This window comes from Ammodytes marinus (assembly GCF_949987685.1).
Source record: "Ammodytes marinus genome assembly, chromosome: 11".
In the NCBI taxonomy this organism is placed as follows: Eukaryota; Metazoa; Chordata; class Actinopteri; order Uranoscopiformes; family Ammodytidae; genus Ammodytes; species Ammodytes marinus.
In genome coordinates this window covers 23,380,655-23,406,113 of record NC_137215.1, presented here as the reverse complement: position 1 = coordinate 23,406,113, position 25,459 = coordinate 23,380,655, and the positions used below count along the sequence as shown (strand labels likewise).

At 40.3% G+C, this 25,459-nt stretch overlaps 1 protein-coding gene across 2 annotated transcripts in view; it reads left to right on the top strand.

The window, feature by feature from the left end:
* The first annotated feature begins 3,709 nt into the window (after window positions 1-3,709).
* The window catches only part of rmdn2 (regulator of microtubule dynamics 2), a 49,525-nt gene continuing 27,775 nt past the window's right edge, over window positions 3,710-25,459 (top strand). Inside the window, exons 1-6 of one of the 2 annotated variants that reach the window (XM_080037095.1) lie at window positions 3,710-3,749; window positions 8,933-9,250; window positions 9,544-9,692; window positions 19,806-19,989; window positions 20,593-20,695; window positions 23,142-23,202. In XM_080037095.1, the coding sequence (XP_079893221.1) occupies window positions 3,717-3,749; window positions 8,933-9,250; window positions 9,544-9,692; window positions 19,806-19,989; window positions 20,593-20,695; window positions 23,142-23,202 (848 nt within the window). In that variant the 5' untranslated portion in view covers window positions 3,710-3,716. Of the gene's footprint in view, window positions 3,750-4,914; window positions 4,963-8,932; window positions 9,251-9,543; window positions 9,693-19,805; window positions 19,990-20,592; window positions 20,696-23,141; window positions 23,203-25,459 lie in introns of those variants that run through there. The other variant, XM_080037096.1, reaches the window with a different exon arrangement.

The following is a 25,459-nucleotide window of genomic DNA, read 5'->3' as shown; positions in this document are numbered from 1 at the left end:
GCCTGTGTATAAGTCTTACCTGTACCATCGGGAGCATCTCAATACTAATTCTTTAGGCGCCACCTGCTGGCCATGTCCTGCCTGCAACTAAAAATAAATCACAATTTCTTAAAAAACTTGTTCTGTCGCTTAAATTAAATTACATAAATGTGAATACTTTTAACGAGAGGCATCATTAAGGTCACATTTAGCCACATAAATAAGGATAACATGCATAGGAGAATTTCCCATAATGACAACTCATTGGTCAAACCAGGATATTTTGTGTGTAAAGTAAAAAAAATCTCTAAGAACAAATATGTGTTTTTTTAGCTTGTGTATTTACTTAGTAGGGGGAGGACAGGGAGGGTTGATCAAAGTTCATGTTATTTCTGAACGTTTTGTTGAGGAACCATGTGTTCTTACTACTCCATCTTTTAGAGAGAAAATTAAAAAAATGTCCATGTTATGATGAAGGACAGGGTGCTCTCATAAAATCTGCCACATTTGTTTGCGATGTGTGAAGTGATGTGTATCTTGCCCTAGGAAGGAATGCTTGAGGTCTGATGATCAGGACTGATTGTGCCCCCGGAGCAGAGGAGGACAGAAAGGAAGGAAGAAATCATCAGACCACAGAGTCCTAGAGAGGGCTCTGATGCAATCGGGCTACTTTTTCCCAGCATTCATCAGTTTTCAGGAGTAATACATTTTTCATAACTTGAAACACTCTTTTGACACGCGACTAATACAAGTCTGTCCGTCCTGGGTGTGGGATCAATCCTATGTTGCTCTTCCTGAGGTTTCTTCCATTTTGTTCCTATTTATGTTTTGCTTGTTTGTGTTGGGGGGGGGGGGGGGGGGTTATCTTATCCGAAGCAATGGTCTAAGGGCAGAGCAGGGCTGTAAAGCCCCTGTCAATCGTGATATTGAGCTTATTGTAGATAAAACTGACTTGAAAATTTGAATTTTAGCTACTTTAAGAACCTGTTTTACCAAAATTCCCATAAGAATTGCCCAAAGAATTTTTATGCTCTGTAACATTTTAAAATGTCTAGATTTAGGTTTTCAATGGCCTTTACTGAGAATGAGATTATGTGCTGGTTATGTTTCCTTTTCATGTATTGCAGAGTATACAGCATGTCTCTAGGCCTATTCCATTGTGTAAAAACTGCACGCACATTATTTGTGAATGACGCAGTTATTACTTTGTAAATTGTAATTCTTTTTTTTACTACTTGCAATGTGACTAACGTGAAGTAAATGTTAGGAAAATGTGTTTGTACAGTACAAGTCTGGAGTGTTACTACTGTCACATGAGTTAAATCAACAACCTGACAAACATACATGGGTGTGGCTGCAGCCTTACTGCTTCTGTATGTGATGTAACTGGCACTGATTGTATAGGCCATTTATGGAACTCATACAGCAAGTGTTTTAATGATGCTTTGGACAAAAACAAACAAAAAAAACATTGTTTTGAATAACAAACACATTACAGCACAGTCAATGAATCTGCTATTTACACACAAAAATATGCTCCACCTCAAAGACATTTTCATTTCTGAGTCTGAGCTGCAGGTGATGGCATGACTAAGTGTAAGAAGGATTACATGGTTTGTGTGAGTATTCTTGCAATATGTTTGTTTCTGTCTGCCAGTGACTGTCAGACAGTGGAAACAGGATTTTAATGAGGTAAGCGAGATGGATGTCTGTCTGTCTGTCTGTCTGTCTGTGAGAGAGCACATTGTCAACATGGTAATGAGCTGTATTCTCACAATTCTTGTTTATCTTCTTTTTCTCTGAAGACACTTCCTTAAGGTACAGTAAGTGTACACGCAACAGCAGAAACTTGACTTGTCCCATGGTATCGAAAGTAACGATAGTACCACGCCCCCTCTGTTGATACTCGAGCAGCTGCGGAGCTGCATTTCGGGAGCGAATGTGTAGGCCTTTATGTGGGTGGATGAATCTATGCAAGAAGGTTTTTCTTACAATCTTACAATCCTTGAAAGTGGATTTTAGGCCAATTTAGGTCTTACACAAACCGACTCATTTGAACTCATTTTAAATGTAGTCTTGTTATTCATGCCGAATGCCATTCAAAAATACAAATAAAACACTCTTCTTTTGTGATAAACTGGTAAAAGGTCTCACCAATGCTCTAGCCCAGCAATGCTGTGCCCTTCTGTTACACAACGCTTGCCACATCTCTATGGCTGAACGAGTCTCTAAACTAAATCTGTTCACACAGCACACAGCACACATTTGATACAGAAGTCAGAAGTTTTTCCTCCCACAGCTTCTCGTGCACACAAGGAGAAAACACTCCTACAATACTATTACTGACAGTTAACAATTGGGCTTCACACTTGGTCTGCCAGCAAGAGGCCCGATAGTGATGCCTTATTTCACCCCGATTCTTCTCCTGTGTATCGTTTGATTATTTGTGTGCACAGAGGCAAATCTGAGGCTGCTTTTATTTCTGCCTTGAGAGCTTGGGGCTGATGTGTGGTGGGTGGATAAAACCGACAAAGTGTTGACAATATCTGCTTATCTGTTGGAGCAAGGCCATGGCTGGATGCGCCTCCCTTATCTACATCTGTCGGGGCCAACCCCATAACCGCTGGCCAAGCTTCTTTGCTTTTTTTCTGGCACCGCCATGCCTCCTGGTTTCAGGTGGGCTTTTTGTTTCCCTGTGCAGGCAGAATGCAGGATGTGGGCAAAGGAACAATACTGTGTTCAGAGAGCAGGGAAGAAACTGCACGTAGCGCCCCTAACATCACATTATGCAAGGGAACAGCCTGTTACCTCCGTTTTCCAAGCAAGTACGGCTCTCTACCTCTCTAAAGGCTGAAATAATAACCATTTAGAGAGAAACTAGCTCTCTAGGTCACCGTGGTCATTGCTGTTGTTGGTTTTTGTGAAATGGAAACCATTAATCATGAACGTGTCTCTATGTGCAGACGAACAAAGAACCCACAAGCATCTGACAAATGTTTTAGAATATAAGAGAATAACAGTAAGAAAATCTAAAATATAGTCAAGTCAATGTGTGATGCATTTTAAGTTGGGTTATACATTATGTATAAAAAAATATGGAGTGAATCACTTGATAACCAGTCTGATCCCACAGCGAATGCCATTTGTAAAACTCAAATAAAAGAAAGGTGCAAGGTTGATAAATGATGTGTGTTCAGTAACTTTTTAAATCCTGGTGCACATTTCATCCAAGCTCACTACAGGACACACCGGTGAGGAGGGAATCGTAGAGGTGAGGTAGGTTTTTCTTTGAGCCTCCCTTTGTAGCATAACAATTATTAGCATTATACCATTAGTTTACAACATGCAACATCTTTTTTATGCGATCTAATTTAAAAAGTGAAAGTTCCATATATTCTAAATGTATTATTTACCATTTACAATAACCAGGAAAGGCAACATATGGAAAGGCAAACTCACATACAACCACAGGCTTGTTCCAAATTACAGGAACAGGTTAGGGCACTCACATGAGGTGTGTTGTTGCTGACAGCCAGAACAAAGGATGGGTGGAATAGAGAGACAGCTCACTGATTTGTGCTGAATGAAATCAGGTGGGACTGGTTGGATCTACTCAACAGGTGTAGATGGAGGATGGCTGAGTGGTGTGGCTCTTTTCTACACAATTCAAAGTAAACCAGTTGTCCCTACACAGTGCAAGGCCCAACAGGTGCAGTCTCCCATCCCCCAAACCTCTAATGACCCAGCTCTACTCCCACACGAGGAAGGAGGTGAGAATGTCTTCCCCTTCTTTTTTATCAACGTAAAACTTTTCCTTTTTTTAATCAATCCTTTTCAATGATAAGGATTCAGAGAGTGTTATGGTTCCTCTGTAAAAGGCTGGATTGCCATAACATTTAGGTTGCGTTCCGAATCGCATACTCTTTCTTTTTTCTATTCTACATACTACATCCGACGATAAAAAGAATCTAGTTAGGATGCAGTAGGCATACTATTGGGACATACTTTACTCTCTTATTTCATCATAACATTGCGCCTTGATCTTGCCTCTTGCTTTTATATCCGTCGCATCCCCGTTTGTTTTCATAACATGGACCTATAGGCTTCGTCGATGTTACGTCACTTCACGTGCGCACTGGATTGTGGGTCAGAATCGCCCAAATAGGATGCACTTTTCAACACTAACAATCTTGGCCGCATGAAGTAGACCATCCGGGTATTCTAACCATCCTAAATCTGGCCACAAGAATCGGGACATCCTAAATCTTTTTTCTACATACTATATAGTAGAAAGTATGCGATTCGGAACGCAACCTTAGTGTGCACAGTCAAGACTGAAAGTGGTAGAAACCTGTTGATTTGTTGTTTGACCTTGACTTGACCTTTCCTCCATTAATTTCCATTTTGTTTTTCCACCTTCTGTTTCTACTTGTTTGTCCATCATTATATTGTTGATAATGTTAATTAGCCTAATTTTAATTTAAGTAGCCTACATTCAAGTTAGGCTACATTCATTACAATTAATTGATATGTTTTAATTATATTATTCTGGAGGTTTGGTTACAGGGCTTGTGCAGGGTTGGTGTGGCCTTTGGTGGCGGGGTCAAATGTCTTTTCATGGAGCCCAAAATCGCTGGTGGGATGGTGAAAGCTCAGACTCCGCATGTAGCTGTCTAGCTCTCAGTTCTGTTGCCAGGGGAGAAACTGGACAGACTGATCTAAAAAAGAATGGGCTACTAGTGCCCCTCCCCTTGAGGCAACAGTGACGACTTTTCCAAAGTTGGAGGTCATATGGTGACAGATTGTAGATATAGTGTCAAAGATTGACATTGCCTGATTAACTTTGTTACTTTTAACTGAGATTGACGCAGTCGAAGCCCGGAACGTTTCTTTCCGGTGGCGCATGAGCCCGCACGGAATGTTTTGACGGTTACACTAGTGGACTGACAAGCTGACAGAAGTGGGTGTCCTTTAACTTGAGCAGTAAGCGCTTTATTATTATGCGTTTTATCTTTATTTAAATAGAAATGTTTTATAAAACGGGTTGTTGTTGCAGATAGCGAGCAGCTGAATGCGTTGTAGCCGCTTAACCTTGGCTAGTAACTTTGTTTTTGATTGCTAGCTCAACATCTGGGGACTGGCGAATTTTAGCTAGCAGCTGGACTCGTCATTGACACTGGCTTATTGACATTCGTAATTCAAATATGATATGAAGCATACTTGATACCCCGGCAGGCATGAATTAGTGGTCTGTTCATTCTTTACGTTTACGGTACTCTCAGACTGTTGTGCATGCTGTTACGTGTCACGTTGTTGTGTTAATCCAATTATCTAAGACAGTCGGCAGGTTTCTTAATGTAGTCTGTAATGAGCTGTAAGGTCGTTTTCCAGACACACACTTGCCATTCAGAGTGCTGTTAGAAAAACGTGTTCTTTAATTCAAAAATGTTGAAGGAATAATCACAAGAGAAAATGATCTAGTTCAAGCTTATAATTTAAAAACTGTAGTTTTATGTAAATTGAAAAGGCAGGTTAGCATGATCATGTACATGGATTAATGTCTGTTCAGAAGAACTTCCCAGACAAGAATGCTAACTTATCCTTATACAAAAGTTATTATAGGAAATGTGAATCTATCTGATTGGTCCATATGTGTTGCAGTGTGATCTGTGGTTGTATTGGAGGAGAGGCTGGCTCATGTTTTTGGTCCAATAACATGAGCCAGTGTCCTGCTCTATACGGAAAAGAAGGGTGCTATTGTTCTGCTACTTTAGTTGTAGCTCGCGTCGCGTCATGAGATGGTCATGTTTTATCTGATCTTCTCTTGTGAAATGGTTACTTCTATAAGTTCTTTGTACCGAGAAGATTTATTTCTCCCAAGGCTAAGATTTTCTCACATATCTTAACATGTAAAGCTGTGACTGTAAGAAATTGAAGTAACTATTATATATTTGCTTGCACGTTAATTATAATGGTGATTTCTTATTATATAAAAACAAAGGTTAATATTACATGATTAGTATTAACTCATTAATATTAGAAAATGTATTTTCCTAACTGTGCCTAGAGTGCGTATTCCCCCCCCCCCCCCCCATTTTAAAATGTAATGTTTTGTTTTATTATCTCACTGTGAACTTTTGTTTTCTGTAATCAACAGAAAAATATTCTTTTAACATAGTTTAACACGACCTGTGCAAAAGTATAACAGTTTCTTCAGTCGCCATGGAAGCTTGTAATTCCTGGACGGTCTGCTACAAGTAGGGCATATCCAGTAACTTTGCCATTTCCACATATCCATTCTCAACTGGTGCTTTGGCATTACCATTTCACGGGTTTCCTGGAGTCTTTTTTGGTTTTTGTTGCTGCACTGACAAACCAGAAATGGGACTTTCTAGATAAACCTGTTTTTAATCTACAATCAATTGAAACTACCAGACTACTGCACATTCATGTGATCTCCATTTGACCAATTAGGTGACTTTTAAAAACAATTGCAGGCGGCGCCCTTAGCTCGGTTGGTAGGGCCAGCAGCAGACCCGGGTTCGATTCCCGCCCGCGGTCGTTCTCTGCATGTCACTGCCCTCTCTGCCCCATTTCACCTCTGTCTCTCTGCACTATCAATACAGCATAAAAATGCCCAAAAAATATATTTGAAAAAAGAAAAAGAAAAACTATTGCATGCACCAGTGACTATTTAGGTGTATCCTTTTTAACGGGGTGATATACGCAATACATTATTGGTTGTAACATTTTATCCAATACAGATTTTGCAGAGAACTCTTATCAATTAGAATTCAAACAACATTTTTCTGTTGAACTGTGTCATAAGAGAAGTCAAATTTAAATCCAATGTGATTTGATATAAGACAATACATGAAGGTGGAGATAACATCTTATAATGGTTTTAAAAGTTGTCATTCAACCTTCCATTGCGTCCCTTTATCTCCTGCTGTGAAGGTTTTAGTTATGACGCAGTACGTTTTGATGACAGGAGGGACATTTTTAAGGACGCACACAGGAAGCCTGATGTCAAAACAATGATAAGAGAATGTGGTTGCGTTCCGAGTCGCATACTCTTTCTTTTTTCTATTCTACATACTACATCCGACGATAAAAAGAATCTAGTTAGGATGCAGTAGGCATACTATTGGGACATACTTTACTCTCTTATTTCATCATAACATTGCGCCTTGATCTTGCCTCTTGCTTTTATATCCGTCGCATCCCTGTTTGTTTTCATATGGAGGCTTCGTCAATGTTACGTCACTTCACGTGCGCACTGGATTGTGGGTCAGAATCGCCCAAATAGGATGCACTTTTCAACACTAACAATCTTGGCCGCATGAAGTAGGACATCCGGGTACTTCTAACCTTCCTAAATCTGGCCACAAGAATCGGGACATCCTAAATCTTCTTTCTACATACTATATAGTAGAAAGTATGCGATTCGGAACGCAACCAGAGTGTTTTGTTTTAGGATACCGCATGTTGCTGTGTTGTCGGGGCTCTCCGGTGGCGTAGTGGGTAGAGCGCATACTAGGGGTGGTGAGAAAAATCCATTCATGTAAAAAATCGCGATTCCTATCTCCTGCGATTTTTAAATCGATTCATAATTTACCAAAATCGTTAAAATGTGTATTTTGCTGTTGATGGTAGTTTTGACTTGCCAAATGCATTACAAGCTTCACATTAAAATAGACCTAAATGAAGATAAATAAGACGGATGGATCTAATTTGATATCATGCCATAATTTGCCACAATGCCTCTTGGCACACACACAGTGGACTGGAGTAGCTCCTGAAATCCTCTTTTGAACTGAATCCAGAAATCGATTTTTGAATGGAATCGTGACACCAGGAATCGCAATCTAATCAAATTGTGGGATTCCAAAATATTCACAGCCCTCGTACATACCATAAAGGCTCAGTCCTTGTCGCGGGTTTCGAATCCGACCTGTGGACCTTTACTGCATGTCATCCTCCTCTCTCTCCCCATTTCCACTCTGTCACTACTATCTACTTCAAACTGTCAAAAAAGGTTAAAATGCAGAGAAAATATCTTTTAAAGAAAAGTAATATTATCTTCAGGTATATAGTGTTTGAAGAAAGAGATTTCTGTATCTAATGTACCCGGCATACTCTGCTCCGGGCAGCCATTGAGATATTAATTTTAGATCATAAGTAACACCTGTGATAAGGGTGAAAGGTCACTCCCTGCCAAGCATCTTTTTGTAAGCTGTTTTTTGTCAGTACAAATCTAAAAGATGGACACTTCTCTGGTATTTGGAATAGCATCAATAATACAGGCTTCTGCTTACTAGGAGTAGACTTTTTTTTTAATGTGTCACTGTTGATACATCCTTAGTATCGGACTGTGACACGCTATGGTAAGGGCTATTGACTACAAGGGAACCATGAGCACAGCACAGTGGTAACCAACTCTAACACCAAATGATAACAATTGTTAAACCAATCTCATAACTGGTTATCGGTTTACTTGATACTCGGTTAAATATTAACATCAGAAGTCACTCTTATAGTTGCATAATTGATTGAAGTAAAGTTAATAGATGACAATTTGTCATGTTTTTTGTTTTTTTTCCAGTCATGTGTCGAGCGCAATTTTCAAATATTTACTTTTTCAGGCTTCGTAAATGGATTTGCGTCTATTCATTATTTGTTTTATCATTGCAAATTGATATCATTGGGTTTTCATATTGATGTTCAGAAACAAAACATGCAAATTGAAGATCTTGTTCTTGGACTCTGTGAAATTGTGATTGGAATTAATTTTTCACTATTTAAAAATTCCCATCCAAAATTAGTTTTGATCAGCTGCAAAAATAAACTAATCAATTACAAAAAATTCCATCTTTACATCATGCAATTCCAGCAAAATGCTTGAAATGGGTAATCTTTAAAAACTTGTTATTTCTGTCTCTTTTGGTGGCAGGCCTGCAGGATGGCCCAGGCAGATAGCAAGGTGCTGGTTCTGGGAGCGTTGGCTGGACTGGCTGGCGTCGGCCTGGCGGTGGTGTGGTACCGGGGCTTCAGGTCGAAAAGAGGGAGAAGAGGCTCGTGGGCCGGTTACCACCACAACAGCAATGACACAGGACCACAGGGGAGCGGCACCATGCTGATGGACGGGCCAGGTCTGCCCCACAGTCAGGCTGCCGTGCTGCAGCGTCTGGAGGCCCTCATCCAGTGTGTGTCAGAGCTGAAGGATGAGATGAAGTCGCTGAAGAACGCTCTGCCCGCACTGCAGGACCAGGTAAAGCATTCCTGATTCCATCTGCTTTCTGTGATATTCTTTTAACACATTTTACTTCATTGATTACTTTGAATTTTATGCTTCTAATGTTCCTCTTGATATTGTCATTAATCTTATGTCTCTGTCTATTCATAGGCCTTATTCATCTTTTGTGTCTTACTTATCATTTGTGTATTATTTAATGTTGTTTATTTTTATCTGTGAATGTCAAGTGTCCTTGGGTGACTTGAAAGGCGCTCTCAAACAAATTGTATTATTATTATTATTATTATTATTATTATTATTATTATTAGGTGAGGGAGGAGCTTAGGGGCCGCCATGAGGCACACAGAGCCAGCCCGCTCCAGAGGACCACGCCAACACGAAGGAAAAGGCCTGCAGGGACCGTCTGTGAGGCCAGGGCCGGGGCTCTGAGCTCAGAGGAGGCAGAGAGCGAGGGAGGGTGAGTACCGCACACGCCAGGAGATTCTGTATTCCAGCTTTATAATCGGTCATGATTATACATTCTTTAAAGTGTATATTCCCGCCAGGTCTTGCCTCTCCATGCTCACATCAAAGTCTTCATACTTTGAACTCACTTTATCTAAGTCTGCCCCCCTTTTCCTAACCTCCTAACAATGACATACATGTATTTAAATCTTCATTTGAACCCCCCAGTTGCATTCAAGTTTACATACTTCACATACAGTATCTCACAAAAGTGAGTACACCCCTCACATTTCTTCAAATATTTCATTATATCTTTTCATGGGACAACACTGAAGAAATTACACTTTAATACAATGTAAAGTAGTCAGTGTACAGCTTGTATAACAGTGTACATTTACTGTCCCCTCAAAATAACTCAACACACACCCATTAATGTCTAAACTGCTGGCAACAAAAGTGAGTACACCCCTAAGTGTCAATATTTTGTGTGGCCAGCATTATTTTCCAGCACTGCCTTAACCCTCTTGGGCATGGAGTTCACCAGGGGCCTCATTTATAAACGTTGCGTACGCCCAGAAGAGGGCGCACGCCAATTTCTAAGCAAATATTGGGATTTATAAAAACCAAACTTGACGGGAGATGTGCGGTCCTCCACGCAAACTCTGACCCATGCGTACGCACAGAAAGTGGAGAAAGGAGAAACGGCGACTCCGTCGGCACATGTATAAAGTGCGAGAACGAATGTGTTTGTGTAAAATTAATCCAGATAGGCCTATTATAAGCCATGTAGGTCTATCATATATTGGGAGTTCCTTTGCAAAACGGATGAAGCCATTCTTACAACTAATGAACAAATGCCTCCACGGATTTTTCCATGGAGTGATACCAACAAAAAACAAAACGAATTAGGATCTTAAATAGCCTACAAACGGAGATATATGAGTGCAAATAAAAACAAAATAGCAACGTTCGAATAAGCTCTGCAGTTATTAAAGAATAACCTATCTGCATGTTGTGGAATTAATTCTGATAATATTGAGGTGGAATACAGCCTATTACTTTTACACTGACGCTGTTCTCGATGCCTCAATCAGGCAGACAGGAGTGCACCTTTTCATACACTAATGATAAGCCTACTGTACATCACATAGGCTACTGTGATTTTTTTCACGGCTTTTAGTCCGTTTTATCTATGTGTTTTTCTTTGTGTTTAAGCACGTCGCATTTGTGTTTTGAAAGGGACTGTGAAGTTTATTATTAACCCTCCGCCGCCCGTCACTGCCCCGGGATGAATTCTCCGAATCTGTATCTCATGGGGGGTCTCAGTGCCCCCAGCTCGTGGCACAAACACTGTTGTGTGAGGATATGCACTTGTTTGCGTCCACTTTTATGTCGGATCACTTCTTTTTATTTTGGCCACAGCGTTCACAGAGATCGCCACAGGCTGCACTCTGACGCCTTTACGCTCACACTGCCACCAAACTATATTTTCCCTGTTCGCCACTTCTCCAACGGGCACTTCAGCGTGACCGCAGTGATCCACACCGTGTGGAGTCTATTTTTCCATTTCCCTTTCAGTCGGCGATTGCCACTACCGCCTTCATGCACTCAGTAAATTATATTAATTCGGGCGTGTCGATGACTATGTATGGGTAAATATGGGCGGTACGTGAAGCCCGCAAAGGCTGCGCCACACTTAGAGTTGATTGTGATTTATAAAGGGAAACGGGCGTAGGACGTGAGTGCGCACTGTTTTATAAATCTGAATATTTTTGTTTGCACGTACATCCTACATTTCTTCCGTACGCCAGCTTCCACGTGAATCCCACGCAAAGCTTTATAAATGAGGCCCCTGAGCTTCACAGGTTGCCACTGGAATCCTCTTCCACTCATTCATGACGACATCAAGGAGCTGGTGGATATTAGAGACCTTGCGCTCCTCCTCCTGCGGCCCAGTTTACGAAGGGAGGGGATCATGCTCTGCTTCAGTATGGCACAGTACATGTTGGCATTCAGTGAACTGACAAATAAAAGGAATACCGGTATTAATAACTGGTGCGTGGTGATCGTCACCATGCTGCATTAATGCATTTATTTCATGTAAAATTAGATCCCAGACCCAGTATTGAGTGGACGAATGAAAATACTTATCAAAAGGTCGACATTTCTTTATTTTTTGATTGGCCATATGTAATATTCTAATATTTTGAGATGCTGGATTTTCATGAGCTGTAAACTGGAATCCTGACAATTAAACAAAAATGCCTGAAATATATCAATGTACGTCTAATGAATCTTGAATATATGGAACTTTCACTTTTTAATTCAATTGCAGAAAATAATTAGGTTTTCCTTTGATATTCTACTAATGAGATGCACCTGTCGTGCAGTAAGGAAACAGAGTAGAGCGTCTGGCAATGCTCTCCCTGAGTAACTAACATGATGAAGAATAAGGTTATCACTAGCAGTGTAGGCTTCTTAATTTAAATAGAAGACAATTAAATAATTTTATTCTGAATATTAAATTATGAAGTTTCTCTGACTAATAATGATTTGATACCCATGTGTGAACATCTGGGGTAATAAATTAATAATTGAGGGCGAGTGTGTCAGTCAGTCAAAGGAACTGGTGTTGGTGGGTTTTTTTTTGTCCACAAAGGCTAATCTTCGTCAAAGAGGAGTTTGTGGGTTTCTGTTAACTTTTACCCATAAATTCCTGAGATTTGAACTTGGATTTAAGATTAAATTGTAATGACTCATGAAATGCCCCTTTTTACATGCTTAACATTTTTACTTTAATCAAGTCTATTTTTAATGGATTCATTACACAGTTTGTCCAGCAGTCTCCACTGTTTTACAATGCTTAGCTGCTGCTCACGAGCCGGCATATCATAACAGCTTAATGTCAGCTTCAGCCACTTTCAATGTAAATAATTCATAATGTTTATCCTGTAGATAAACACAGTAATACAAGTGGTAAACGTTAAATTGATTTCAGGTTAATTTACATTTAACCCGTTATTTACCCCTTATCCGTTGATCAGTATGTGAATTAAAAAAAAAAAAAAAAAAAAAGAGGCCCTCCTACTGTACCCTAAACTCGCTTGCTGATTTTTATGTACTAAATTATAATTATGACAGTATGAACATTTGCCTCGGGTGCTGCCGAGAAGAGCAGACTAATCAAGCACCACATGCCCAGTCAACCACCTCCATCCTCAGCCAAAATGCCTTGAACCCATGCCAGCCTCAGACAACATAAACAACAGATGTGTTTCTTTTGAATGGACTATCATTTTGAATCCCATCTTATATTAAAAAAAAAATATATATATATATATATATCACCTGATAAAAGGTGATGATTAAGCCAAGACTTCAATGTTTTCAGCTGTCAGGCAGACTCTCTTGGAGACGACTGAATTCCTTTCAAACACGCAATTTTGGGAATTGTATCAAATCCAGAGAATGCCGAGTTTGGATATTTTAGTACATCAAGATCTTCACACAGGCTTTTGATTGACATTTAGTACGTTGCTCGAGTACTTAACCTGGATTGACCTAAGCTTCAATTGTGTAGGAAGTTGGAGTGTGTGATGTGCCAAGATGATGACTTCATAGGGCTGAGTGCGGCTGCATTCACAACCTAACCACACTGTTTTTAGGTGTGCAGTGAGCCTTACGGCTCCTCCTCATCTCTGTTACTGTCCTGGCAATGATTAATTAATTGCCTTGGAGACATTTTTTTACAACTACAACAACGTGATGTAGACCATGTGAGCATCCAGATCACTGGGATAATAAATCAATGATACGTTTTACACCGTCCTTTTAAGAATCACATTCCTTGCAAAGGTTGGGTCTAGGCGGTTTATTTCTTTGATGAGGAACGAAAATGTCAGTTTTTATATTGTATATTTAATATCAGGCTTGGCATTATGGTAAAAAAAAATGTCACGCTATCATTTGAAGCATAGACGGTAACGGTATATCTTAAACACTTCTACATAAATGCTTCTGATGGGGTAAAACACTGCTACAGCAACTATTATTGTACTCTTGTCACGATATATTTCACATATTATAGAGGTATCCTAAGAACGGTTATGGTGCAAAACTGCAACACTCTGTTTGTGGATGGGTTGAGGAGGGGGGGGGGTCATAGCTATGCTTATATCGTGTAAAGCACTTTGTGTTATCTCTTTGTGAATGAAAATGACCCTCAATATAGTATGTTTGATCAATGCGCACACAGAGCAAAAGAGTGTGCAGAACAGCATCTGTGAGCTGAAATTATGATGTATGTCATTGCTTGTTTATAGTTCAAATCCATTCAGTGACTGGAAGTTTCATATTACTTGAGATAATTCAGATGCAACTTGAGTCATTACATTAACCTACATTAATGTAGTTGCTGCTTTTATCTAAAGCGAATTACATTACGGCCATTCACCTATGTGGATACAAGCTCAAAAGCACATTAACTTCATCAAATATGGTGACCATTCTTGAGTGCTACGTTTAGAAAACGGCACCAAGTGCTTAACTTTACTTGTATAGAACCGGCAAGGTGAAGTGCTGATATCATCCCAATAATATTTCAGGTCATGTTTGGTTGTTGGCATTGGAAGTAAGAAGGTGCATAGACGGGTAATAACCCCATATCACATGGTGTGAGTGGTTTTTCATTTTGGATAAACATAGAGAGCTGCTTCAACTAGAGGCTAGAGGAGCATGTGGAAGTATAGGACTGGCCTCTAGCATATGTGCTCCACAGCTTTTGAGTGACAGTCGTCGGCAGCATCAAATGCTCGTAATTACAGCCCTGGTTATTATCCCTTTTTTAAAAGAAATCACATCACGCACACGCATCCCATAATTAAAGAGCCCTTTCCTGACGCTTTGTGATTTGTATGAGCAGAGGGTGTGGGGGTTAGTGGTAAGGGTGCAGTGAAGAAAGTGCAGCCCCTTAGGGAATGTGTACAGCGAGTTCCCCCCCAGAGTAGCCAGTTACACCCGAATCCTCACAGCCATTTAAAGGGCTCCTCATGTCTGTTCGGCGGGCTTAGAATCGTTGGCGCACAAGATCTCCCCCGTGATATCCCCACTAGAGGCGTAATGTTAAGAGGTTCTGATATAGTTATTGCATGTTTGTTGAAATCAAAAGTCTTAAAACATTAAAGATTAGTACATGTATTGCTTGCAGCAAAATGTTAGTTGTTTATAACATTTGCCTGAAGAAGCATCCATGTTCAGGTGGGGCATGCTGTCAGTGTTGGTTACAATCAGTCACTGATTTAATAAATTAGAGAAACACATTTACTGGTTTACTAAATCTATGTAAATAATGGGTTTAGTTGGGTAGCAGATTTCCAACAGGTGGCATCATGCAAGTATGAACAGGGCCTTTGACAAACAATGTAGCAAAACATGATGGATGCTTATCAGCAATAAGCTAAAAGCTTGTTGTGTTTATACAATTCTGCACCTAATTGCTTTTGCACACCTAATCGTTTTCTAAAGTTTCTGTTTATATGCTTTTCGTGATTTGTAGTTGAAAAATAATATTTTCATAAACCAGCTTTTCTCTTGTACATACGCAAAATACTTCAAGTGTGACCAGTGTTGGCAAATTGTTCGATAAGACAGCCTAGCTCCAGCCTGAGCCTGTGCAACGATGCATACTACCTCTGCAGAAATGTTCAGAACAGAGCTATTAATGTGACATAATGTCAACCATGGGAGCACGGTAGTGTCGATCAAAACAGGGGAACACGTAGACCCAGCCACTGAGAGGTTGAAAGCTCCAGTAGTCTATTCCATTCACTTTGTCACAACTGCTTCCTCAGAGCTACCTCTCTGCAGGTAAGGAGAGCCATCAATCTCCTTGTCTGTGTTCCAAGCTGTCAGAGGCCTCATTTCAAAGTGTCTTGTAGGAACTTGTAATACCTTGAACAGTTCCCACTAAGTTTATTCACATCACGTTGCTGTAGCTCAAGGACATTTACCGCTTCTCTTTTCCTTTTCCAAAAAAAAAAACACAGCATTTATGATATTGGATAGTTGTTGATTTAAGCAGACTTAAGCAGGAGTCATGTTTATTGACGGGCAAGCCCGATCAACACACGCAGCGAGATGTTTAGAAAGAGAAAATGGAGCTCATTGTCTGCTTTGTGATTAAAAGCTTTAGTCTAACTTCCCTGTGACGTCATGGTAACGTGTTGCGATGTATCCAAGACATTCACATCTATATCCTCAGATTCATACTTCAATGATTTTTTTTTTTTCTTTTGGCAAACAAGCGCAATTATTGAATTGCGTACAATGTATACAAAGAGCAGTCAGAGCAGACACGTGTGGCTGTCTGTCACCCTGTTTGCACCCAAGTCTTACCCTGACCACCCATATCTCCCAGTCACGTTTTCTCTAGTGATCTTCATCTCTATGATCTTAAAAACCTCGATTGAAATGCAAATATTAGGATCAATTAAAGGTGGGTCTGGCTCTCTGATTTATGATACATTGAAGCAGCTGTAATCAATGTGTGTATTAAAAACAGACGACTACATTGGCTACAGGATTGGGTAACTAAGTGAGGAACGTAAGAATAATCACCTTTCCATTGAGGTCATTCTCGCCAACTATCGATATTCTTTCATATTGGGTCTTTTCTGTTCCTGACTCAGTTCTTCAGTTTGGTTCTAGGTGTCATGGTGCCTCCTGTTAAGATGTATTTCTTGCCTGGTTGCCTTTTGGCACAGTCACAAACCTAACATTTACTGTGTTCAGTTATGTACCAAAAAAAACTTTCCAAACTTGTTTCCTCCTGCTATTTTAGGAACAAATTGTTACGACATCGTCCTCGGAGTGCGGTTTACGATTTGAACTCCCGTGATGTAGTATATTGTGTTCATAATTGACGAGCAGTGTCATCGTTTGTCTGTGACAGAAGAATTACATTTTCTTTTTCCGCCTTTTTTTATTTACCACAACAAAGGGAGCATAGTTTAAAACCCAGAGGTGGTTGAGCCGCTCATCAGTGAGAAAGTGTGAGGTAACATGTAATGAGTCAATCCATGCCAGGCCTTTGGGGGTGGTAGAGAATAAATAACTGGACCCTCTCCAGTGGTGTAGAGAACAGGCTTTCATTAGTCCTGTCACCACAGCTACAGACTGAATAAGCTAGGCTGCATGTTCCAGGGCCCCGTGTTCATCATGTTGGGATGGTAACTCTGCTTTGTTTTGAACGGCGTAACCGCGGAGACCTCCATTGCTAAGCTCTATTGAGAGATCCCTTCAATGCCCCTTGGGGTCTGTACTCTGAATGGCTGCTCTGGTCTAGTGAGCACACAGCCTGCTGAAAATGAAGGTGCTTTCCAGTCTTCAACATTACATAACACAGAGGTCGGACGCATCATGGCTAGATATATTATACTGCTTTTATTGTATACCGATTCTGGTACTGACCTGGTGTAATGAGGATGTTCCCATCCCAAGTTATCAGGACCCCGTCAGGTGTATTTAAATGAGTGATTAGCACTAATCCTCTATTCCATTTTGGTAATTCAGTTATCGTTTTATAATAGTGTTTTATTAATTAAAATACATATTAGTGTCTGTGTGTGAGTGGGGTCTTCTGCTGCTGTAGCCCATCTGCTTCAAGGTTGGACGTGTTGTGCATTCTGAGATGGTATTCTGCATACCTTGGTTGTAACAAGTGGTTTTTTTGAGTTACTTTTGCCTTTTCTATCATCTCAAACCAGTCTGCCCATCCTCCTCTGACCTCTGACATCATCAAGGCATTTTCAGTGTTGACACGCTGGTGACAATATTTAGACTGGTTCTTTCGCAGCTCTGCACTGCTAGTAACACTACAAGGGTAATAATGGTTCCTGCACAAACATATAGACACTACATAAACACGCAGTAATACAAATAGATCCTTGGCTTCTTTTCTTTCTTTCAACTCAAGTGATTCATGAGCCGTGGAATGGCGTGACAGGAATGCGCTGATCACTATATACTCTGCTGCCTGTCAGGCAGGGTGGGACAACGGACTCCTGAATGAAGAAATGGACAAAAGAATGAATGAATTAGGCAATTAATGAAGGAATAATGTGACTGTTCTGCTGGAGTTAAAAGCCAGGCCTGTTTGGTGCAAGGCAGAGCTCTCTAATGTGTGGTGCGAGCAGACCACGGCAGTCGGGAGTAAACCCAGAAAAAACACACTCCTTCAGATGTTTTTGAGCTGGTGTGTATTGGCCAATAAATGGTTTGAGCCTCACGTGCAGGTTTACGCGTTTACTCAAGGGTTAGTGCAGAGAGGGGGATTGAAGAAAGGCTTTGCACACCATCTCAAAGTGATGGTATAAAAACAGATGGAGATTAAAATAAAGATACTGTAAAGTCTGGTTGCTGTCAAGGCTACAGTGATTCTCCATTTTCTGCTAAGCTACCGGATTTGAATAAAGCACAAACTCACATAAATTGGTCTTAAAAAAGACACGTACACAATCATCCTTTCACAAATAAAAAGTTAAATTTAGAAGCAAAAGAACACCCCCTTGCCCAGTTTAAGTCAGCCTTGCCACTGACTTATTCACTCTTGTATGAGCAGCTTATGGTTGCTAAATATTGCTATGTTTGCAAACTTGAAATAAATATTGCTGCGTATGGCGTGTAACTTGCATTACTCAGCTATGAGACGGTGTGGCTCATCTCAACCTTGATAGCAAACAGTTTCCGTAACCCTAGCACTAACTGTTTTGCCCTCCTCCAACTCTGAAATATCAGGCTGCTTAGCTGCTCAATGCTCCACTGTATTCTTCCAAGAGTTAGAGCTACTTTGCTGAATAGCATCTGTCTGCAGCGGGAAATGACATGAGTGAATCAAAGCAGTAAAGTCACGGGCCATGAAATCACAATGAGCTGAAATCAGGAGAATTGCTCTGCAGAGCTGAGAGGTGAAGCACGGAGTCGGGTTATAATATCCCTTTATCATACATGAAGCCATGTGATCAATTATTTACATGGTAATCTTGAATACAGCTGCATTTCATTGTATTGTTCTAAATTAGGACAAATCTCCTTTTATCCCAGAAAAACCATTGCATTTGTTGTTGACTTGTCATCCGTGGTGCGCTTTTTTTTTTTTTTTTTAACTGAATCAAATCTCTGTAGCTTTAATGCCCTCATGTTACTCCTGTAATCATTCCTTATTGAAGTTGTGTGTGTGTCTTGTGGGGTGGAGTCAGGAAGCAGCCTGCGGCACGAGGCACCTGTTGAGTCCACGGTGTTTCTGTCTGTGGCCCGCTCTGACACATCCCTCCAGAACCATGGCTCGCTGCCCAAAATATTCCCCTAACCGCCAATGACGCACATGCGGCAGCTGCCAACACTTAATAGTGGCTTTTCATATTTTCACCCTTGTCTTATGTCTTTCATTTTTCACGTATACCGGTTAATATAGCTATTTTATTACTGCTGCTCCTCAAGTGTTGGCTTGGGGTGTTTGTACATACTTACAGTAGTTGAAAGGGGGCACCATAAAAACATCTTAATGCGAGTGTTGCGTGCCTCACTCCGACAAACAAGTCTGCCTGTGTTCGTGGAACAGCCTTCAGGTATCCATGTTAAGGCGTCAAGAGTTTCTTAACAGCCAGTATTCATAAACAATTAAGCGACCCACTTATGTAAACCATTTGTGTGTAAACAGGCAGTGAAGATAAATCCCTTTTTTATAATCAGCAGCTGGCAGAACAGTGATTGTTAGACTGCTCGTTAAGACAGGATTTTAATTGATCTGAAAAATCCTCTGCTGAGGTGTTTTCATTCAACCCCCACCAGTAGACGATGGTTTAAGATTGAGGTAGCGTGATGCAGGCTGGATATTTGTAGCTCAGGGAGAGGCAATAATTAAGGCAGTTTAATGGTGCCTTCCTGGGGCCAAGTGGACAGACTGGCCTTTGTGATTGGAAACACCTAGTGTTCCTTTTTAACCTGTTACTTTTTTTTATTCACTTTTATTTTCATTTATTTAAAAAAAAATTCTGCCTGGTTTCAGTATTTTTGTTTTATAATCTCTCGAATGCAATCTCAATATATTCTTATGTCTTAATTTGTATAGGTATATGACGGCACTGACGGACTCTGATGATGATGAAGAAGAGCTGGGTGAGGTGGAACAGAGGCTTGAAGAGCGACCCGCAGACAAACTGTCCGTCCTTCTAGAGCGGGTCGAGCATTTGCGTCTGGGCACTGACTCTGACAAAAGGGAAAGTCTCAACCTCCTTTTGGAGCAGAGAGAGGAGGTGTGTAGAATGGATGTGAACCCCGCTTGCATACATTCAATCCATACATGTTAATAATCCTGTCGCTCAATACCCAGCAGTGTGTCTTAACACTGCGTGCATTTTTGATTTAGAATTGGGAAAAGGTCGCTCATCCAGGTAAGCTTAGGTCAAACACTGGTAGTAAAGGGGAGTAGGTCAAAAGATAATCTTTACAAGATCACTAAACGTTATGTCATTTTAGAATCAAATACATACGTGACCAAGGCACTTCCTGGTTTCTTTATGATATGTATTTGATTCTAAAATGACAAAGTGTAAAAATATACCAATATGCCAATATGCCAAACGAGTGCAACATAAGGTGGTAAATAAACAAGTCCCAACAAGCATACAGAAGTGTATAGTGATGTTGTAAAGTGTATCTTTTGACTTGCTCCTCTTGACTACCAGTGTTTGAGCTAAGCTAACCTGGATGAGCATCCTTTGCCCATTTCTATATAAAAAAATGCACGCACAGTGACGGGAACGGTTTCTGTTGCCTTTTCTTGAGCTGGAGTGTAAGGCAAAAAGCTAAAATAATATGTTGAACTATTCCTTTAACACTGTGTTGTACTTCTGTAGTTTGGACAGAACTCCCCGTTTCTTTGGCGGCTAACCAGAGCCTACTGTGATGTTCATGACATCAGCCCCACTCTGGAGGAGAAGAAGGGACATGCAGCAACTGGTAATCTACTAAACTTTTGTGTTGTATACCTCATTTGCCATTTGCCAAGCATCCCTCTCTTGATGTTAGTTACTCTAAATGTCGTATCCAAAGCTTAGATAATGACCCAACCCTAAATGTCAAGCCATTCATCTTGAAAACCCCAATCCATGTCAGTTTGTCCCGTCAGCGTCATTGATAGTGTTAACCAGAAGTGTTATCACAGAAGTTTTTTTTCAGTCATCCATTTTAGTAGATATCACTCAAAAGATCTGTATTTGTGCAAGTACGTTGTGCTCTATTGGTTTCATTATATTCCCTATACAAAAACACTACTATAGGTTATATGTGTCTTTACAATTAAGTGAAACGTCTGATTTGAATGGTGTGTCAATTTAGGAAAGCTGTCATGAGACAAACGTAGGTTTTTGTTTTAGACCACTGGCGGCAGTTAACAATTTGGTAACCAAAAACAGAACGCATCAACATCTTTTATAGTGTCAGCAGTTTAGGACCACATCTCACAATGTGACTGATGCTACTATCCACATGCACAAGCCAACCTATCGTAATACAATGACAGAGAAAACTCTGAGCTGACATAACTGCTACAAAACATCTGTTTATCTTAGGTCATGTTCACGCCGAATAGTTTTCTTCCTTGGTGCGCACCAGTTTAGAGCGGATACATTGTTTTGTTTCTTTAGATGTTTCGGTTCGCGTTCACAAAGGCAAAACTCAAACGGACTATACATTGTAAACAAAAGTCACGTGCACTGAATTGCTGTCAGACAGTTCGGCGAGTAAAAATGCCATCTACCACCGCCTCCTTCACAGAGCATCAGCCAGTAAATTGTATGCCTAATATGGAGTGTATATTGTAACAGCCAGAATCTATTAAATGTAGTGCTACTTTCCTGTCAGCCCACGTTACAATATCAGCAGACTGAAGCAGGCGGAGCATATGGGTGTATGCTCTGACAACGTGCACTAAATAACTAACACGTGCATTTAAAGATCTATTATACTACTTTTCTGGTCTTAATGTCTTGTTAAAAACTGCTATAGAGCAACCTGATACGAATCACAAAAAACCATGTAGATTTTCGGGAAACTCTTCCTCTCATCTCAGCGAGCACAGCAGTCTCTCTCTAAACTCGGCATTGTGCTTCTCCGCTTAGTGTGCACCAGAGTCTCAGACTGCCTTCAAACCAACCTAAATGAACCGCACCAAGGGCTTAATGTTTACATGTTCACTATCTACTTCAACGCTAAGGACGAAGCTTACTACTATATTTTTTTTCTTTTTACTATGTATCTCTATATTTTTTTTTTTTTCTGATTACACTGGCGTTGGGATTTCACAAAAAAAAAATCCGACATGGCTCAAAGTTGATATCGTACAGTTTGACACAGGTTGTGACCAAGTTTCTTTCACAGACATCTCAAAAAGTGTAACATACATTGAGCATTGTAGAAGTTCACGCACAGTGCATGATATACAGAATGTCTACTCAACAAAAAGGACACCTTGCGCGCCTGAAGTCATCTTCATGATTTCAAAAAGTTTTTTGTTTGATCTCGAACTTCCCACGCTCGTCAATGTGTCAGTAAATGCTTTTGGGCTGTTTGTTTGTTTTTCGCCAACCGAGGCTGTTTTGTGAATGTAGAGAAGTTGAGACTGGAATGACCTGTTCCTCTGGCATCCTTCTCATTAATGTGCCTCTAAGAATCAGAGCTGGTCATTTGACAGTGTCAGGCACTTGGCTATTTAAAGCAACACGGCATCATATTTGACATTCATGTGGATATTAATAGACCAGATGGAATGAGACACTTTTCCACTGAGTGATGAAGGGTTTAAAGCTGAGCTCTCCTTCCCTTATTGCATTGCATATGGCTTCCGTTTTAACTGTTCTAATCCAGCGCCCTTCTTTTGATGTTTCTTGATGTATCTATATCCTGTTGTGTTTTCTCAGTCAACAGACCCCTCCAGTCTTCTCACCCACACGCTCTCTTCTTTCGTCGTGTGGACAAAAATATGTCCGGGGTTCAATTGTATGAAGGGCTGGGTATCATTCAAAATGTTTCAATTTCCTTCAGATTAGTACAAAATGCCCCATCTCCTAAGCCACTGCAGCTCCAACAAAATATACCAGCAAAAAGGAACACAATGGAAATAATGCAATGGATCAGTGCAAAAAAGTGCTAGTCTATGTAAGGCTCACTGATGTAACCTAATGTATTTTTCCTGAATGACTCATCATCCATGCTTATTGGCTCACTAACATGGAACGACAAGACCTTTTACAATACTCGACATTTTACAATATGCAATGTTATAGAGGCATTTCATTCGGCGCCGAAAAAGTATTGAACTTCGATACCCAGCCCAAATTGTATGTGTAGAATTTGTGTTCCAGTGGAGAATTCTAATCTGTTGTGTCTGTTTGTTCTGTCTTCTTAGGGAAGGGTGTTGGTGCGGAGGCAGTGAGACTGAACCCTACGTGTGCTGAAAGTCATCAGTGGTAGGTTTGAGTTGTTTCCTTCCATTTTATCGTTTGTGTTCTGTTCAATAAAGTCTTTACAGAAGCATTTTGACGGCATGTGCCTCATGGTGTGACTCAACTATGGTTGAATTGCAATCCATCTCAACTTTTTCAGTCAATGCGATGAGACAGATTGAAAGCATAAACACAGGTACTTTCCCAGATGAGAGGTGTTGAGGAAGGGGGGGCTTTTGAGTGACATGTTATGCCAGCCCGGAGCAGCTTATTTCTCTGTATTGGAATGGATGTTTGGCCCAGACATCTCTTTGGACAATTTTAACAAATGTTACTTGAATGAATTCAGAGGAGCATTTCAGAAAAGTCCCCATGGGTTAAAGAACAGGGTGACCTCGATGGGAATTACCAAAGCAGGCTAGAATATGCAAAGAAAAAGTTCATCATTTGACAAATGAATAAGTCCACTAGTGATTTCCAGCAGAGCATTGCTGCATGCTTTGCAGACACGCATGTTTGTGGGATAATAGCAGTTTACTTTCCAAACATCTCCTTCCTGCATCACCCCCCTCAGCCACTTGATAGCATCACATCCAGTTTTAGGAATGTAAACACAGCCCCGGCTAGCTTTGCTCTGATAGACTGACGGCCACGCTCGTGTGATAAATGGTCTTATGTTATTGCAGTTGCTGTTCCTGTATGTTGGCGGTTGCTTCACAGCACAAGCTGTACATATTTACAGCTGTGCATATTTAGTGCTTGGGGTTATGCTGGTGGTGCATGAGGCGCCATGGAATGGTGGCTTTGTGTCCAGCTCATAACATTTGTCTGCATGTATTCTTGTCTGACTTGTCCCACAGATTTTGCTATAAAAACAATGTATATCTTAAAACTTTTTCAGTTTGCAAGTGCACATTTCAAAATGTTCAATCATTCTCTTTTTGAATGGTTCTTAACGTAACAGTAAGTTATGGGGACTTTCTTGGATAAAGGACATCAGGAGAGCCTCTTCTCCCCCTGTATACCTCCCCAGTTGCTTTGAGACTCAAGGAAAAATCCCCTTGCTTTAATTAGTTGTGCAGTTATGGATCCCATGTGTGTTTGTGCAGGCCTCAGTGGTGCATTCCTCATTTGAAACACTGCTCATGTCAAAACTTGACTGCCGATCACACATGGAATCCATGGCTGTAATAGAAAGATTGCAGATGCAGCTCTGAGATCAGCTTGCAACTCCCGGGGTTTTGACAAAAGCTGCAAAGTCTGCTTCTGAAGCAGCCACAATAACATGATAAAAAGTCCCTTTTGTTTAGCATGGCTTACAGTTGTTTTCGATCGCTAACCCACAGTGGGCACAACTGTAGCTCAATGTGCAAAACTCTAACTACAGTCTGCACTACCAACAGTCACTGGAGCTGAACAGTTCACTTCACCTACAAAATAACACACACTGTCACTCAGAACACACTCAGAGTATCAACACTAGCATCAAACCCCAATACACAAATTACAAACTTTTAATCTTTATAGTTTGAATAATTTGAGTTACTTCACAAAAATAATGTAATATTTTCTTCGATGAAAGAGTGAAATTATTTCACATAAAATTGTTTATTTTATAACATACCAGTTATGTTTAGGTAAATGAAAATCAGAAGTTTGCTTCAATAGATCTTTTTATTTTATATTTTATCGATAACATTTCCAAATGTAATATTTATGTGTGTAAATATGCTATAATTGTAATACAGAAACAAATGCCTGAAATGTTGTCATTTACTGTAAGGATGTAACTCTTACGTTTTGTTTGCTGGAAAATTCGTGTTACAGATGCAACTTTAGATTTTTGCGGATTGGGTTGCGCCTCAACCGTGCCTCTCTTAATGAGACATGATTCACAACAGGGTCTCAGTGTAGCCCTTACTGTATTTCATCAGAAATTACAGCTCTATATTTTCTCGGTCTTCCTCCGCACATTCACACTATCACTGCCACTCTTCTCCCTCCAACATGTCTTCATTGGTCCATTTCCAAAAATATTTTTGAGCTTTCCCTATACTGTATATACAGTATGTTCACTAACAAGTCTAAAACAAGACACCTTCTTAGTGTTTCAGTTGAAATTGCAATCCGCAGTGTTTGAAATGCACCAAGCTGAAATCCATTCTGTTTTGAATGTGTGGTTTACAGTTGTGACAGCAGTGTGTTACCATTTGAAAAAAGTGCTGGAAATACAGTGTTGTGCAGGTTGTGGTTAAGCCATGAGATAAGTGTGTAGAGTTTT